This window comes from Capricornis sumatraensis, chromosome 7 (assembly GCF_032405125.1).
Source record: "Capricornis sumatraensis isolate serow.1 chromosome 7, serow.2, whole genome shotgun sequence".
NCBI classification, from domain to species: domain Eukaryota; kingdom Metazoa; phylum Chordata; class Mammalia; order Artiodactyla; family Bovidae; genus Capricornis; species Capricornis sumatraensis.
The window spans coordinates 91689454-91708611 of record NC_091075.1 but is presented as its reverse complement, the minus strand read 5'-3'; the positions used below and the strand labels follow the sequence as shown (position 1 = coordinate 91708611).

At 38.3% G+C, this 19158-nt stretch overlaps 1 protein-coding gene across 1 annotated transcript in view; it reads right to left on the bottom strand.

The window, feature by feature from the left end:
- The window catches only part of MTHFD2L (methylenetetrahydrofolate dehydrogenase (NADP+ dependent) 2 like), a 147230-nt gene that overhangs the window by 25695 nt on the left and 102377 nt on the right, over nucleotides 1-19158 (bottom strand). Inside the window, exon 7 of the mRNA XM_068975452.1 lies at nucleotides 3151-3276. Coding sequence (XP_068831553.1) covers nucleotides 3151-3276 — 126 coding nt within the window. The remainder of the gene's footprint in view (nucleotides 1-3150; nucleotides 3277-19158) is intronic.

Below are 19158 nucleotides of genomic sequence, written 5' to 3'. Positions count from 1 at the left end.
TTTGTCAAGAACTATAATAAGTGTGATGCAACCTTCATGTTGTATTTGATATAAAATATCAGTCTTCTTAGAGAGAAGACTGATTTAAAAATGAGGTCAAAACATCTAATAATGAAGCAGAATACATATAGGCATGTGTATTTTCTTAGAAAGAAAATAGACTAAACGGCACCTGGTTCTATAAATCACTGAATTTGTAAAATATTCTGCAATTATTTACATATTTCCAGTAATACCTAAAGGGGGTCGTGGATGAAATTATTCTTTAAAAATCATTCCCATTGAAGTAATCTACTTGAAGTAGGTCATCCTGTTTCCTTTATAAGTGAGCCAAGATTTCTGCAAGGACCATTTACTTCAGCTCTGCATTTTACCTGTATCTGGTTTATCTGTCTTGGCTATAGTTATAATGAAACTTTCATCGATACTCACAAATCAGCCACAATTTCCCTGTGGCAATTTACAGCTGACTGCTACCTATAAGTTTTGCAGTAGAACCCACGTGAAAGTCCCTCCCTCTCAGCTTTGGGATCATCCCTCACCTCAGGTTAAGTCCTGATGAACAATCTGAAGAGCAGCATGTCAAAACCTATCACTTGCGTGCTCCTCTGGGTGACTGAGTCATGGCCTCACCGGTAAGGCCTTCTTTACCAAGTCCAGGTCTTAGGGCTCTGGCTCCATGAACCAGCAGGGCGACAAGAGTAGTTTTATAAATCATATAGGCATGTTTTATGATAGGATCAGAAAAACCTGACTTTCTGAAAGTTTCTGTGTTTTTACACAGTCACGTGGCAACACTCAGCTGAATGTCCAAGATACACCCAAGTGTTAGAGCTGGAAGGAACAATTGCCATCATTGCTGTCAACCGATAACAACATTGCTGGACAGAGAGGTTGCTAAGTTAATGGGTTGCAATAATAGGTCTCAGAGCACCTCTGCAGCCTCTCAGCCCAGTGCTCTTCCTTATATTGGTCTCTCACGGTCATGTCCTTTTTTGTTTCATTATATAGTTAGACACACATAACTGTAATTTAATAGATACTACCAAGGGATTGTATATCAACATGTGACAGCATATGCACCCACCCCACAATGCTCATTTTAAAAAAAATGTTTTCATAAAATCTGAATTGAATGAAATATCATATAGGAGAAGGGTCTTATAAAACACTGCCAAATGCCAGCTAGGTCAGCTTGCCCCACAAGTACATGCAAGGTTGTGAGCTGTGTTTAATATCCTGCTTTCTTGCATTGAGCTGGTTGTCATGTGCTGTCGATGCCATCTGGATGCATAATAACTGTGTGGTGATTTTGCAATAAACACACAGTAACTATAACGTAACCCAGAAGCAGAATGACTGCAAAAAAAAAAAAAGGTCAACTTTTAAAATGAAATCTATCCATACTTGAAATTTCAAGTTAAGAAATTCAAATATGTTATAGATATCTGACATTAGTGATTGAATATGAAAAATTAAATAAAGAAAAGGGGTCATTTCCTAAAGAGGTCAGTTTGGACACACACATACACACAGACATACATGCTCACTTGGGGAGCCACCTTGCTAGGTTGGCAGGGCTCCATGAATGACAGCCTGTGGGGGCAGCCGATGATAAGGTCCATGTGTACTTTGCTCTCTTCATCATTCTGTCTCCAGAGCTTTTGTCTTCAGATTTCCCTTTTCTTTTTAGCACCAGGCTTAGCTTCCCTACTTGGACCTGGTCCCTGATGCACCCTGAAATCTCACATTCAAGGGCCAATACCTTACTCAGAAGGACGCTTCTGAGTCTGCATAGTCATTTGTATTACCTACCACTATAGGATTGGGCAAATCATCAGCTAATGACCAAATTCCAAGAGAAAATGTGAAGTTTGAATTATTTTTAAAAAAAGAGTATGATTTTCCCTTTCAATTTGTCTGTAAAGACACACTTTTAACTTAAGGAAGTTCTTGCATGATCCTGCTTTTTTGGACAGAATGACCAATCCAATATACAAAATATGTCTAATATGAAAATATCTCTACTTTATTATATGCGTGTATTATTAGATAGCTAAGATTCCTCGATTATATTGAAAAGCCCAATGCAGGTAAGTATTTGACAAAGATACTGGAAGTAAAATTGGATTAGGGGTCAGGCATCTAAAAATATATCTCGCGGTTAAGTTTCTTCATCTATACAGCTAAGGCATTGGGTTAGAATTTCTTTTGTTCCTACACATTGGCTGCTTTGTCTCTTTCATTGGCCATAGTAACGTTAACCTAACTCCTCTTTCTCATCCTCTTTAAAACACAAGTGAGGGAAATTGACTTGAATTATCCAGGGAACTACTTAGATCTGAAATATAGTGAGGGCTAGCAAACATATCCCAAGACGGCTTCTGGCACTGAGAATGAATGGCTGAGTATAAAGCATGGATGATGAAGGACAGAGATACACTCCCAACAGTCAAAACAACAAAACTGCACTAAGAAAACTGCACTACAAGGAATTTAATCTTAAAACTAAATGTTAATGATGTCATTATATTTTTCTCCCAAGAAGGAAGAGGAGGAAAGGAAGGATAGAAGGAAGGACAGAAAGAAAGAAAGAAGGAAAGTAGGAAGGAAGAAGTGAAGGAAAGAAATCAGGCAGAGGAAGGAAATACGTGAGTGTCATTAAACTCTTTTCCATCAGAGGAAAGATTAATGTAATAATTAATAATAATGCCCAAATCTGGGCTTCCCTGATGCTCTAGTGGTTAAGAATCTACCTGCCAATGCAGGGGACACGGTTCAAACCCTGGTCTAGGAAGATCCCACGTGCTGTGGAGCAACTAAGCCCATGTGCCACAACTACTGAGCCAGTGCTCTACAGCCTGTGAGCTGCAACTACTGAAGCCTGCAAGCCTAGAATCTGTGCTCCACAAGAGAAACCACTGCAATGAGAAGCCTGTGCAACACAATGAAGAGTAGCCCCTGCTCACTGCAACTAGAGAAATGTCTGTGAAGCAACAAAGATCCAGCACAGCCAAAATAAATAATCTTAAAAAACATTATAAAAAAGTAATGCCCCAATCAAATAGAAAATCTCTCTTTCAACTATCAAAACATGCAAAGTTGAACCTCTGTTTTTCTTCACTTGTCAAAAGAGATGCAGTTTATTACCTTCAAAGTCCACATCTCCAACGAGTTTTGTCTTTCCTGTGATTGGGTCATGGACATAGTTGATACCAACGTCGATTACAGCAGCACCTTCCTTAACCATATCAGATGTGATCAACTTTGGGACACCTAGAAGCAAAACAGAGTTGTAAGACACTGGAAAATACTTAAACTTTGTCCTTGAGCATAACAAAGATTTATACATCCGGTATTTTTGTTGTCATGGAAAGATAGCACATGAGGGTATCGCTGGATGAAATCCTGCTAGGGTTTACCCTTTTACCTTAGAGACTGCTTGCTGCTGCTGCTGCTAAGTCGCTTAAGTCGTGTCTGACTCTGTGCAACCCCATAGATGGCAGCCCACCAGGCTCCCCCATCCCTGCGATTCTCCAGGCAAGAACACTGGAGTGGGTTGCCAGTTCCTTCTCCAATGCATGAAAATGAAAAGTGAAAGTGAAGTCGCTGGATTGCTTAGCAGACTTCAAATGGACCCAGCTTGAGCAGCCTCCTTTTGTATTTCATGTACTGTAAATAGCATGGGGAGATTATGGAGATAAAACAGGCTTCTGTTGAGGGTGAGTGCAGTGGAGTGAAAACAACTAGGAAGATGGAGGCAGAGACAAGGAAGTGAGGGAGGGAAGGAGGATAAAAAAGACAAAACGTGAAATGGTAATATCCATTTTTCTCAGGGTTGTGGTAGACTGTAAAGTGCTGTGTGCAAAGTAGTATCTTATCATTTCCAAACATAAAAGACTATCCTGCTTTGATTTTTTCTTGGTTTCTTTGATTCATCATGTCTGTATATAACTTGGAATGGTAAGAAACCGTACATTCTTTTCAGTTTCTCCATTTGAATTTGAAAGATAGCTCTACAGAAAAGTGATGTCATCATCTATTTTTTATAACTCTTTTCAAATTTTATTTTTATCAGGTGCAACAATATCAGCTAACAATAGCTAGTGCTCCAATTTTTTTTTTTTTTGCTATAAGTTAACAAATCATTTCTAAACTCAGTGTCTTAAACCAACAACTTATTATTATGTTCCACAGTTGTGTGAGTTGACTGAGCTCAGCTGGATGGATCTTCCTGGGGGTCTTTCATATGAATGGAGTCAATTAGTGGCTGCAGTTTGAAGCATCTCAACCTGTGACATCGCTGGTTGTCCGAGGTGGTGCATTCACAGGCCTGCAGTTGAGCTCGTCTGGGGATGCTGACTAGAGCACACATATGTGGCCTCTCCGTGCAGCTTGGACTTCTCACAGCCCCGTAGCTGGCTTCCAGGAGTGAGTATTCCAATCCAGGAGTGAGTGTTCCAAGTGGCAGGAAATAGAAGGCACCCATTGCTTGAGGATGGAACCTGGAAACTAGCACAATGTTGCTTCTGTCATATTCTATTGGTCAGGAAGTGACAGAATCCACTTAGATTGAAAAGGAGGGGTAGAGACGCCACTTCCCAATGGGAGGAGAATCAAAGAATTTGTGTCCATCTTTATTCCATCAGCGTGCCTCTGGAGGACACTGTGTCTGGAATGTGATTTACTCATTTTCACACTACATCCCTTAACCAGAATAGGGTAATCTGTTTGGTATCATCAGAGGCTTTCTTCTATCATCTGAATATCCAGATGCGTTAACTGTCATCTTGTGACATATGATTTTTAGTGATAGTAAGAATTAAAAGTCTAAGAAGACAGGGCCAAAATAGATGCAGGTAGCTGACAAGGTTCCTCAGCCACACCAATGATACAACCAAGATGGTTATCAATGCTTGAGAGATTTTTCTCTTGTTTTCCTATCCTGCCCCAGAGAAGTTCTCCTTTTTTATCAGTTCTAGCATAGATAGTGAGTAATGCTCCAAATAAAGTAATAAAATCTTGTATATTCTTAGCATCCAATAGAAAAAAGAAACCATAAGTGATTATGGCAGCAGGAAATAGTTTTAAAATTAAAATGACAATGAAGTAGTTATTAAAATCCAGCTACTATGATTTGGGGAAAGATCCATATTTCCCTTTCAATTAGGACCATTCAATACAGTATCTGAATGAATATCAATTGGCAGTAGTCAAATACACAGTTTTCCAAAGTGAGGGAAATGTGAGCTTGATTCTAATTCTCAGGAAAATTACAAAATGGAAAACAACTGAATGCATTCTTTTTTTTTTTCTGATGATGATGTTACATATGTCCATTGCAGAAAGTGTCAAAAATATCTAAAAGGTTACCCTGAAAACAAAAATCACTATAATTTTGCCATCCAAAGATAATAAATGTATTTTATTGTATTTGTTTCTAGGATTTCAAAATGTTTCTTCATTAGATATAAAAGCCTATAAAAAGATATATAGTTTTGTTTGTATTGTGCCTCATTGTTTATCTTTGAATTAAAATTAAATTGTAAGCATTTTCCTTTTTCATCAATTATTTAAAATTTTAAAACCGCAAGAAATAAATTATTATATACATTACCATAGTAAGTTATTCATTCCTGCAGTCTTTTCAATACTTTGGTATCATAAATAATGCAGTAATGATCATTTGTGTTCAGGAAACTATGATGATTTCTTACCTGCAGCAGCAAGTTTGACAGTTTTTTACTGAAGCCTTATGATGGGACTCAGTGAAACATGATGGAAAAACATGGGTTGAATAAAAGCTCTTAATGGTAGAGTCATGACTGGTTAAATAATACATTCTGAAACAGCTTATCAATGCATCTATAAGAAGGTCTCTTGAGGTCTTCCATGAAAAGTATCTTTCAGTGCCACTTTCAAATTTTGTGAGAACTTGGAAGAATGCATTGGCATCACAATAGTTAGTTATTTTATCCTTGTCCTCCTCCAGGTCCATTTTCCACCCTTCTCTGCTCTACTTTATGGCAGGGATGGGACTAATTCTTATAGAGGTCTTGTGTGTTTCCTCTCTCTCTTGGAACCCTGTCACAGCCATGAGAACAAATACAAGCCTCCCTGCTGGCAGATCCAAATCCCGTGGAAGAGAGCTGAGTCGTTTCAGGGAAGCCATCCTAGACCAGTCATCTAGCCAACCATCAGCTGAAGGCCGATGTTTGAACAAGCCAAGTCATGGTCAGAATATTTGAGCTAAGATCACCGTAATTGACCAGCTGAACCAGACTCATGAGAAATTTATTTTAAAGGGTGTTGTTTATATTGACTGAGTTTGGGGGTGTTTGGTTGTTTTTTAATACAGCAAAAGCTGCATAATCCATATTAGCAAATGACACAAAATTGGACAGAACAGCTAGTACGTAGCTACTTTGGAATAGTGGACTATCAATAGTAATAAGAATTTGAAAGAGGTTCTGTATATAATTCTGACCAGCTGGCTGTACTTGATTAAAAACTCACTCTCACTAAAAACTATTAGGTTGCTCCAAGACAAATAATGTCCAGATACAGGGATGTAATGTTTTCCACTATATTTTCAGCAGACTCTCTCTGAAAATGTTGGTTGTATTCTAGAGGGTGATCTCGAGAAGAATGATGAAAATGGATCTGGAAATCATGTCATATGGAACAAGTGCTATCAAACTAGTTGGTTCAACTCTTTACCCATCAGGTTGTGACAAGAAGAAAAAGTTTATGCCACAATGTAAAACGACTATATCAGTAAACATGCTTTTAAATTCACCTAGCTTTATTTTTTAATGGCACCCCACTCCAGTACTCTTGCCTGGAAAATCCCATGGACGGAGGAGCCTGGTAGGCTGCAGTCCATGGGGGTCGCTGAGAGTTGGACACAACTCAGTGACTTCACTTTCACTTTTCACTTTCATGCATTGGAGAAGGAAACGGCAACCCAGTCCAGTGTTCTTGCCTGGAGAATCGCAGGGACGGGGGAGCCTGGTGGGCTGCTGTCTATGGGGTCGCACAGAGTTGGACACAACTGAAGCAACTTAGCAGCAGCAGCAGCAGCAGCAGCTTTATTTTTTCATAGAAAGAATTTTTCAATGAAAATAGCAATATGCTGATTTCGTTTTTTACTTCGGCAGAGCTGGGTCTTCTTGCAGTTTGCAGGCACTCTGTTGCAGCACGTGGGCTTCTCTAGTTGCAGCATATGCTGCAACTCGTTGTCCTGTGACATGTAGGATCTTAGTTCCCTGACCAGGGATTGAACTCTTGTCCTCTGTATTGGCAGGCAGATTCTTAACCACTGGACCACAAGGGAAGTCCCAGTATGCTGATTTATATTCTGCTGCAGCTCTTTATGTTGATTTGGATCTATAACTTATAGTTCCCAAAGGGTTAGGAACAGCCATGGGTCAGTATTGGTCCACACACTGAATATCTCTGAAACAGAGGAATGGTTGAATAAACTCAAGTTGCCTTTCTCGGGGGGGGGGGGGGGGAGGAAACCTAAAAATTAAAAATAATCAAAACCCAATAATTGTGTCTTCAGTGTGTTAAACTTGATTTACTTTATATATTTTCAGAAGGAAGAATGAAGGGACAAGGAAGGGAATAGATTTTAGCTCAATACAGAGAATATTTTAAGAATAATAAGCCACAAAGAGAAATACTGTCCTTATTCCCTATTAGAAATGTTCACAATAGGGTAAAGATGAGATTGAATTGGGAAAGTTAATGATGCTTTCAAATTTTATGATTTAAAGATTCTCTTTTCTCTAATTAAAATAATTCTTTTTTCTTTCTTCTCTCAAGTAATTCATTTCTGAATCCTTGCAGACCTCTGACCCTGTCATTCTGCTAAACAAAAGGAAGAAATAATTGAACAAACTTCAATTGTACTCAACAGTTGAATGATAACAAATAGGCATATAGGATACCTACTTCAGATATGTTAAATAAGTTGTCCACTGACATTGTTGTCTTGTAGAGACAAATGACTGGAAGTAAAGTTGTTCATTAATTTTACCTTAAAAGACACTGAAAAGAAATTTCTTAGACATGAGGTGTTTGGTTCCCCAAATAAAGAAATGCAATATATTTAAATTAAATTATTATCATTTGATAAAGTGGCATATTAAAAACTATTTAAACATTTGGAAAAGACTTTCAGTCTAGTTCAGTTCAGTCACTCAGTTGTGTCTGACTCTTTGCAACCCCATGGACTGATTTTAGATAGTAGTCCAAAAAAGACTTTAGATACTAGTAGAATGTGAAGTCAGAAAAATTTTTATTTGCTTTTTTGTTAAAGTTGAAAATGAACAGTAGTTTCAAGTGAATATTTCCTATGAGCTTTTTCTTTTTGATGTGATAGTTCCATAGAAACTTATCCTTAATTTGAAGACTCAAGTATTATATGTGAGAACCAAAACCATCCACATCCACATAACTTACTCTATATATTGACATAACTTTATTATTTCATTATTTTTATCAATGCAACTTTATTACTCTAGGAAACTCTTGCTCAGAAAGATAAAAATTTTAAGCAATTTTATTGTCTCAGGAACACATCAAAAGACTTATTTTAATTAACATCAAACTGTTTGACATCTCAACAGATAGTATCAAAATTTTTGAGACTCGGAAATCCTTGCTTTAAATCCTCTCCTTGTTGTGTCTTCAACCCTAAACTTTTATATTATGATCTTTACCTAATCATACTGAAAATCTCTTATTAAGAGACTTGCCTTAAAACAAACTTCAAGCTTTATCTCTTGCAACCCCATGGACTGTAGCCCACCAGGCTCCTCTATCCATGGGATTCCTGAGGCAAGCATTCTGGAATGGGTTGCCATTTCCATCTCTAGGGGATCTTCCCCACCCAAGGATCAAACCCACATCTCCTGCATTGCAGGCAGATTCTTTACTATCTGAGCCACCAGGGAAACCCCCAAAACAAACTTCAACATATCCTAAATATTCCAACTTTGCTTCTACACCCTAAGATGTTACTAAGGTAAAGTAGCTCACTGGGGCTGGTGTGGGGTGGGGGTGGGGGGGCAGCGATTTCTGATTTGTAGAATTTGGTGATTTCTGTGGTATAAGTATTCCTATCATGGCTGACTTCAAGTTACCAAGGTGACATGACTGAACATGGAATTGGGAAGAGAAGTTCAGAATCCTTCTCAGGCTAATAAGAGTTAGCTCCAGCACACCACTGCCTCTAAGGGACTGTCAAGTTGTGTTCTCCCATGTTTCTCTAACCTAACTCAAATTTGTCTTATTGATAGATTGTTTGGATGACATCTGGGGGAAACCAGTGTTCAACAGTACTGGGGATCTGTGAAAATCTAATCAAGAACTTCTCTTGGCCATGGTCCAGGAACTCAAGTTGGAACCATGGTTGCCTCTTTGGCCCTTTGAGCCTCTTCCTGGTACAGGGAGCTGTCGGCCTCTGTGACTGGGATGATGAGGTAAGTCTTGCATTGAGTCCCAACTCTGATTTCTTTTCTTTAAAAGTCCCCAAATGCTGAGTTTATTTTGTCTTCTTTAAATAAGAAAGTCATTTTAGGAATCCTTTGATTATGCTGCTGCTAAGTCACTTCAATCGTGTCTGACTCTGTGCGACCCCATAGATGGCAACCCACCAGGCTCCCCCGTCCTTGGGATTCTCCAGGCAAGAACACTGGAGTGGGTTGCCATTTCCTTCTCCAATGCATGAAAGTGAAAAGGGAAAGTGAAGTCACTCAGTCGTGTCCGACTAGTAGCGACCCCATGGACTGCAGCCTACCAGGCTCCTCTGTCCATGGGATTTTCCAGGCAAGAGTACTGGAGTGGGGTGCCATTGCCTTCTCTGTCCTTTGATTATATGTTCAGTTAAATAACTTTTATCTTTGGTGGAAGTCAGTGCTATTACTTACAACACAATCTGTCTCTATCGCTGTCATCTTTTGTTGTATATCTATAAAGGAAGAGTTCACAGGGAGGCGATGTGGGTAAGGTAGATAAATCCATTATTCAAAAAAAAAAAATCCATTATTCAAACTGACCCTGAAGACTGAAAAATTTGGAAAGTGTCTTTTGAATTTTGGAAAATCCTATGGATAAGTTTTGCCTCAGCTCACTTGTTCCCTTGGCTAAGATGATAAAAAATCTGCCTGCAGTGCAGGAGACCTGGGTTTGATCCCTAGGTCAGGAATATCCTCTCAAGAAGGGAATGGCTACCCACTCCAGTGTTCTTGTCTGGAGAATTCCACAGACAGAGGAGCCTGGCAGGCTTACAGCCCATTGGACCACAAAGGGTTGGATACGACTGAAGTGATTTAGCATTAGCATGGCATCCCAAATATCCAATGTTCTGCATTTTTTTTTTTTTTATGTTTCAGAGGGAGTATCTGAGGCATTTAGATTCTAAAATTGTCCCCTTAAAATATGTCTTCACCGAAGCAAACAAAAAGTGAAAAATTAAAAATGATCTCTTTTAGACTCTTCCAAGTCTTAGTACAAATCAAATAGCTCTTATCTCATTATTTATCTTCCCCCAACTTAACTTTATCCATTTCCTCTGACTTGTTCCTTTTACCTCCTAACTGGCTAGAAAAATCTCCAAAGTGCAATTACTTCATACAATTAACCACCCCTCCCCTCACCTTCAGAAACAGGGAAAATTGCATTGTTTTAAGGCCTAGTCTCATACTGAGCCAACAAGCCAAGTGATAAAATTTGCAGAGGAACTAGAAATAGTTTTAGGAGTCAATAATTCAGTACCCTCAAGTGTATATTAAATAGTACATATGTGTTGTGTTATTGAAGAGTTGGATGGAAAGATAGGATTCAAAGAACCCAATTTGCATAAGAAATCAGAAGAACTTAGAAAAGTTGTGTATATTAGACAAGGTCTTTTGGAAACTATCCCCTCCTATGAGCTTAGATTGAATGCTGATTCTGTCTTACAAACAAAGAAAGGAACCATCCACTGGAGAATTCAGAGACAAGTTCTTTAATACCTTTAGACAGTTCTCATAAGTAACTCCTGCTGCAGATGTAATGAGCTCTCTGCTAACTTTCTGCCAATACCTTTAAGCCTAAAATAGAAAGTTTAATACACTAGAAACATTTAGAATTTAAAATCTATAATTTAAAACATCCTAGAAAAACTAGAATGGAATAATAGACCCATTGACAGACATCCAGAACTTTACTGAGCGTTTTTAAAAGAACATGAGAACAAAGAATAAGACTCAGATAAAACAATTAGACACTCCCTATGAGGAAGAAGAGGACGAGGAAAAGGAATCAAATGCCCAATCTCTCATTTTATCCTTGAATATTTACAAGGAGAATTTTCTCATAATGTTAGAAGGCAACCTTTTGCTTGATCTGGGCACTACTTTATTAGTCTTAAACTTTGTTATTTAATTCAACATCTCCCTTGGAGTAAACAGACCACTCAGGTGGTGGGTGTTTAAGAATACTCAGACATTCCACATGTCCTGGCTGAGAGCAGAAGTGCAGTCTTGGCTCCTCAGTGACCCCACACTTGCTAATTTGATAGGGACAGATGTATGCTGAATGTGGAATCATCAACAAATTAAGTGATTTCTTGATAGTCTCTTTCCTGGAAACTCTGAGGACTTCCTATTCATAATGAGGTCTCAACTAATTGGCATATTAACTTAGACTTACTGTGTCTAAATCAAGTTCAAATTGAAGGTCTCAAAGAAATGCTAGAGTTTTTGTGGGTAACACTTCTATAATATTGGCGGCATTAATAAGACTCAACTTCTATCTAAACCTCTATCTAGTGAGAAAAGCACTTTTGTTGAGATGTTCTTAAGTTTTAGTGAGTTTCACCTGGGGAGCTTGTTAGACTGCCTGTGTCCTGAGTCAGCAGGCCAGATATGGCCCAGGACTCTGCATTTTAACACTTCTTCAGGCGACTCTGATACATAATATTCTCTTTAAGCACAAGCTAAAGACAGACCAAAACTAATAGAAAATGGACTGGTTCTTAAAACTCCTGTCCTTCTAGGTAAAAACACCAATGGGTTGAGGATATAGAATCATTCAGAGTCTTAGATCCATAAATAGAATATTCATTCCCCAGTTCCCTGTAGTAGCAACCTCAAATTCTGTTTTATCCTTGTGTCTCCTGAGACAGTATGTTCTAGTTTAGATCTGTATTTTGTTTCCTTTAGTGTCCTTTCTGTAGTGTTAATCATAATCGACTATTATGATTTCTTTTAGATCATAATAATCAATAGTTATTGGCCTTCTTCTGGAAATATCAAAAATATACATATCTGGGCTATTGTTATACCCAGGAGTTTACTAAGTCATCCTAATACTTTTACAAAATCCTCTATCGGGACCTAAACAATCTGAAATTTTCCTGTAATTATATTCTTATCATTCAAAGGAAGATTTGCAGAAGAACATATATTTTAGAAGATGTGAATCAGAAACTGAATTTTAAGTTTCTAAAAATTCAAAATACTTTTAGGCTATGTTGGCCTATCAGCAGATGTATTCCTCAAGTAAATAGGTAATAAGAAACATTATAAGTACAATAAAATAGCTGTTAGATTTTATATAAATATTTGTTATTGCAAACTCCCTCCTTTATATTTAGCAATTTTCAAAACTCTTATATCAGTTCTTTAAATTCCTAATAAACCATATCAACTCTATATTCTAGGATATTCAGTAACATGAAATTTCATTGTTGCACACTAAAAATATCATCAGTAAAAATTTCTAGCATACAAAAACAATCTTGAGAAAGAACAGGTCTGGAAGAATCACCCTACGTAATTTCAGGATATACTAGAAAGTTACAGTAGTCAAAACAGCCTGGTCTTGACACAAAAACAGACATGTGGATCAACGAACAGATTAGAGAGCCAAGAAATAAACCCATGCACTTATGGTCTATTAATCTATGGCAAAGGAAGCAAGAATATATAATGGAGAAAAGACAGTCTCTTCAATAAATGGTGCTGGTAAAACTGGACAGCTTGGAAAAGGTCAGTATTCATTCCAATCCCAAAGAAAGGCAATGACAAAGAATGCTCAAACTACCACACAATTGCACTCATGCTCAAAATTCTCCAAGGCAGGCTTCAGCAATATGTGAACCATGAACTTTCAGATGTTCAAGCTGGTTTTAGAAAAGGCAGAGGAACCAGAGATCAAATTGCCAACATCCGCTGGATCATTGAAAAAGAAAGAGAGTTCCAGAAAAACATCTATTTCTGCTTTATAGACTATGCTAAAGCCTTTGACTGTGTGGATCACAATCAGCTGTGGAAAATTCTGAAAGAGATGGGAATACCAGACTACCTGACCTGCCTCTTGAGAAACCTATATGTAGGTCAGGAAGCAACAGTTAGAACTGGACATGGAACAACAGACTGGTTCCAAATAGGAAAAGGGGTATGTCAAGGTTGTATATTGTCCCCCTGCTTATTTAACTTCTATGCAGAGTACATCATGAGAAATGCTGGACTGGAAGAAGCACAAGCTGGAATCAAGATTGCCGGGAGAAATATCAATAATCTCAGATATGCAGATGACACCACCCTTATGGCAGAAAGTGAAGAGGAACTCAAAAGCCTCTTGATGAAAGTGAAAGTGGTGAGTGAAAAAGTTGGCTTAAAGCTCAACATTCAGAAAACGAAGATCATGGCATCTGGTCCCATCACTTCATGGGAAATAGATGTGGAAACAGTGGAATCAGTGGCTGACTTTATTTTTGGGGGCTCCAAAATCACTGCAGATGGTGACTGCAGCCATGAAATTAAAAGACACTTACTCCTTGGAAGAAAAGTTATGACCAACCTAGATAGCATATTCAAAAGCAGAGACATTTTTTGCCGACAAAGGTCCGTCTATTCAAGGCTATGGTTTTTCCAGTAGTCATGTATGGATGTGAGAGTTGGACTGTGAAGAAAGCTGAGAACTGAAGAATTGATGCTTTTGAAGTGTGGTGTTGGAGAAGACTCTTGAGAGTCCCTTGGACTGCAAGGAGATCCAACCAGTCCATTCTAAAGGAGGTCAGCCCCAGGTGTTCTTTGGAAAGAATGATGCTAAAGCTCAAACTCCAGTACTTTGGCCACCTCATGTGAAGAGCTGACTCATTGGAAAAGACTCTGATGCTGGGAGGGATTGGAGGCAGGAGGAGAAAGGGACGACCGAGGATGAGATGGCTGGATGGCATCACCGACTCGATGGACGTGAGTTTGAGTGAACTCCGGGAGATGGTGATGGACAGGGAGGCCTGGTGTGCTGCGATTCATGGGGTCGCAAAGAGTCAGACACGACTGAGTGACTGAACTGAACTGAACTGAACACATAAGAGAATGAAGTCAGAACATTCTCTACCATGTATAACAATAAACTCAAAATGAATGGAAGACTTCAGTAACAACAACAACAACAACTTATTAAAGACCTAAATTTAAGACCAAAACCCATAAAACTCCTAGAGGAAAATGTAGGCAGAACACTCTGACATAAATTGTAGTAATATTTTTTGGATCTGTCTTCTAAAGCAAAGCAAATAAAAGCAAAAATAAACAAAAGGGGCCTAATTAAACCCAAAATATTTTGCACAGTAAAGGAAATCATTGACAAAAAAATACCACCCTACTCAATGGAAGAAAATATTTGCAAATGATATGACTGATAAGGAGTTAGTTAATATTGAACATACATTAAAGAGCTCATATTAATACATATCAATACAGCTTAACATAAAAAAAACAATTAAAAGGTGGGCAGAAAACCTGAATATACATTTTTCCAAAGGGACATGAAGATAGTAGCCAATAGGCACATGAAAAGATGCTCAACATCATTAAACATTAAGGGAATGCACATTGAAACTACAGTGAGATATCACTTCACACCTGTCAGAATGGCTATCATAAAATGAACACAGATAACAAATTGTTGGCCAGGATGTGTAGAAAAGGGAATTTTGTACATTGTTTGTGGGAATGTAACTGATGTAGCCACTGGGGAAACAGAATGGAAGTTTTTCAAAAAATTAAAAATAGAACCAGCAATTACACTCCTAGGTATATGTCTGAAAAAAACAGTAATTTGAAAGGATAACACACTCCAATGTTTATACCAAAATTATTTACAATTGTCCAGATACAGACACAACATAAGTGTCTATCAACAGGTGAATGGATAAAGAAGATGTGATATACACACATACACACACACACACACACACTGGAATAATACTCAGCCATAAAAAAAGAATGAAATTTTGTCATTTGTAGTAATATGGATGGGTTTGGAGGGTATTATGCTAAGTGAGATACTTCAAAAGGGTAAGACAAATACTGTATGATACTGCATTTATGTGTGAAATTTAAAAAATACAACAAACTTGTGAATACAGCAAAAAGAAAGCAGAAATAAATATAGAGAACAAACGAGTGGTTACCAGTGAGGAGAAGGAAGAGGGAGGGACAAGATAGGGGTAGGAGAGTAAGAGATACACACTGTGATGTAGAAAATAAGCTACAGGGATATATTGTACAGCACAAAGAAAATAACCAATATTTTATAATAACAATAAATGGGGTGTAACCTTTAAAAATAAATTAAGTTTTTTAAAATTCTAACTTATAAATAAAATTACATACTAAAGCCTGAGATAGGTTTATGGAGGTAGGCTTACGATTTTTTTTTACCACAAGCGAATTAATCCATCTATGAAGTTTTTCTGACAGAAACAAAAGGTCTTTATGAATGCAAATTTCGAAAATAATTGGGATAATTATTTTAGAGTGAACTATTCTCATCAGTGGAGAAGGCAATGGCAACCCACTCCAGTACTCTTGCCTGGAAAATCCCATGGACAGAGGAGCCTGGTGGGCTGCAGTCCATAGGGTTGCTAGGAGTCGGACACGACTGAGCAACTTCACTTTCACTTTTCACTTTCATGCATTGGAGAAGGAAATGGCAACCCACTCCAGTGTTCTTGCCTGGAGAATCCCAGGGATTGGGGAGCCTGGTGGGCTGCCATCTATGGGGTTGCACTGAGTCGAACACGATTGAAGCGACTTGGCAGCAGCAGCAACAGCATCCTCATCAGAAAATTTAGTAAGATTTTGATTCAACTAAGATTTCTCTTTTGTTGTGGGTGAAATCTCTTTTATTGATAAGCAGACTAACCAATGGATGGTTTACACAGAATCACACTATTTCAAAGGTTATACGTTTATTAGGCTATTTCAAATCTGTTATTTTTTGGTCCCTTATATAACAAATATGAAATAAGCAACCAATGCTGTTTTAGCAAAATATACTGGATAAATTTAGCATTTAGAAAAACAACAGCATTATTTAAAGTATAAACAGGACATAATTCTACACCCTAGGAACTGTTTACTTTTATATGAAGGTAAAACCAACACTCCTTGAGTAAGTAGAGGCCATATCCTTAGAACCCCAACTAGGTATTTTCACATGATTTCACATGGTTATTTGACAATCTCAGAATTTAGTTCACAAGAATTTTTTTTTAAGTAATTTTTTCCCTATGAATCCTCCTATCACAGTCATCTTTCTTTATGAAATGGCTCAGTCAAGGCATCCTGATAAAAAGAAGCACCATATTTACACATCAATTTAATTAGTAGAGTTCAAAGGGCTGTGCGAACATTATCTAATTAAACTTCACAACAATTCAGTGAAGCAAGAGAAGGTTACCCATTATCCTCATTCACAGAAGAGAGATTTTGAGGTGCTGAGAGGCTAATTGATTTCTTGGTTTCACAATGATGAGTCAGAGGTGAGACTGGGAACAAAACCAGAATTCTTATTCAAATATAAAAGTAACACCGTGGAAATGCTTATTCAGATGCATCACTCCTTCAGCTGGAAGTTGTCCTACTACATAAATAACAAGAGCAATTACAATGGAATTTGTGTGAATGTATATGTTTCTGTCTAGATGAGAAAAAACCATGTTCAACAGTATTTGTTTTGGAGACAGTAGTATGATGGCTAAATGCATCCTAGCTAAATATAGACTATATTAGTAGTGAGAGTACTTCAGTGTCTTCCCCAAAGAGTCCTCCTGTTACTTCTAGGAATCCCCAAGAAGTGGCTTATAAGCCAGTGAATCAGTGACAATGACCACAGAACATGTCCTCTTTTTTCTCTTTTTCCCTGGCTTCCTATCTGGCTATTTTGATACCTGTTTGACTATGATGCCTGTCAGGAGAGTAATGTTTGTACCTAGGGCAATCTCTGGATACTTCTAAAGCTTCTAATCCTTGGGGTGCTAGACCAGCCTTGAATTCCTTACAGAGCTGAGGACCAGTAGGATTCTGCTCTGTGCCATACTTGATTCTCTAGGGATATGGAATCCCTTTGTTTTCAGAAACTCATAGACTTGCTCATGAGTAGTCACATCAGCTTTTGTTCTTGTTGTTCAGTTGCTCAGTCATGTCTGACTCTGCGACCATATGGACTATAGCATGCCAGGCTTCCCTGTCCTTCACAGTCTTCTGGAGCTTGCTCAAACTCATGTCTTGAGTTGGTGATGATATCCAACTATCTGGTCCTCTGTCATCCCCTTCCCTCCTGCCTTCAGTCTTTCCCAGAATGGTCTTTTCTAAGACCTGATCATTGATATCAGCTTTTACCTTGAACCTTTTTGCTGCAAAGTCCAGTGGACCTCTTGGGGGGTGAGATGCATGTTTCTCTTTTCTTCCTCGCATTAACAAAACCATGTTCCTTTCAAATAGACACTGGTGCATTGGAGGCATGGTGGGGGTTGGAGGACAATTGGGACAATAGGTTGTTCACTCAGTCGTGTCTGTTTGTGACTCCATGAACTGCAGCACACCAGGTTTCCCTGTCCATCATCATCTCCTGGAATTTACTCAAACTCATGTCCTTTAAGTCAGTGATGCCATCCCACCATCTTATCCTCTGTTGTTCCCTTCTCCTCCTGCCCTTAATCTCTCCCAGCATCAGTCTTTACCAATGAGTCAGCTTATCACATTAGGTGGCCAAAGTACTGGAGCTTCAACTTCAGCATCAATCCTTCCAATGAAGATTCAGGGCTGATTTTCTTGAGGATTGACTGGTTTGATCCCCTTGCAGTCCAAGGAACTCTCAAGAGTCTTCTCCACCACCACAGTGTGAAAGCATCAATTCAAAGGGTCTACATTGCCAGTCTCCATGGGGTCTACAGAGCACACAAATGGAATAAGATTCAAACACTTTTTTGTCCTTTCTTTACAGGAAAAATGTTTACCAAGCTCACACATAAAATGATCAAAGCAAGGACAGATGTACTCACTGAAAAAAAAAAGGTAGGATTGGGGGAGCACCAGCTCCTTAGGTTCCCAAGAGTTCACTTTGAAAGCCAGTGAGTTTAGTTCCTTTTGCTTAAAAACATAGCTCCCCAAAGCCAGATAGTCTAAATAATGTATATAAATGAGGCTGATATTTTGGAAACACAAATTTTTTTCATAATTCTGTTATTTCGTTTGTACATAGTCTTAGACCTTCCCTTCTTCCATCTTGTTGCTTGTTGGTCTTGGCCTATTGATAACAATGCTGTGGCTGAACCTGCTCTTTTGGTTCTTAGGATTGTAAGATGCCATCAGCAATAACTTTTAAATTAAGAAATTTAAAAAAAGGCTTATTGACACAGGAGCTGGAAATTACATGACACACTTGGGGCACATGTCAGTGAGGTCACAGGTAAAGCGAAAGAGAGTGAGAGAACATGTAACTGGGGCTCGGCTTTTTATTGGGGCTCCAGGTAGGGGGGGATAGGATTTCAAAGGCTAGCTCTTGTTTGTGAATTTAAAACAAAAATGAGAGTTAACAGCATAGGAAGAGAGAACACATGCAGCTCAAATCATCAGTTAGCAAAATCAAAACAGAGTAGTCTGGAGATGGGTAGCCTAGGTCATTATCTACTGGCTGGCAATGTGTTTATCTAGTGGCAATTTGGAATAGTTTCATAGGAATAGTACAACATTATGTGTTGCTGTTGTTTAGTCACTGAGTTATTGCAGACCACAAATTGCAATTCCTTGATCCTGAATAAATCCATTTTTGCTGGAGAAATAACTGTCAGTCTCTTTGTTTTAGGTC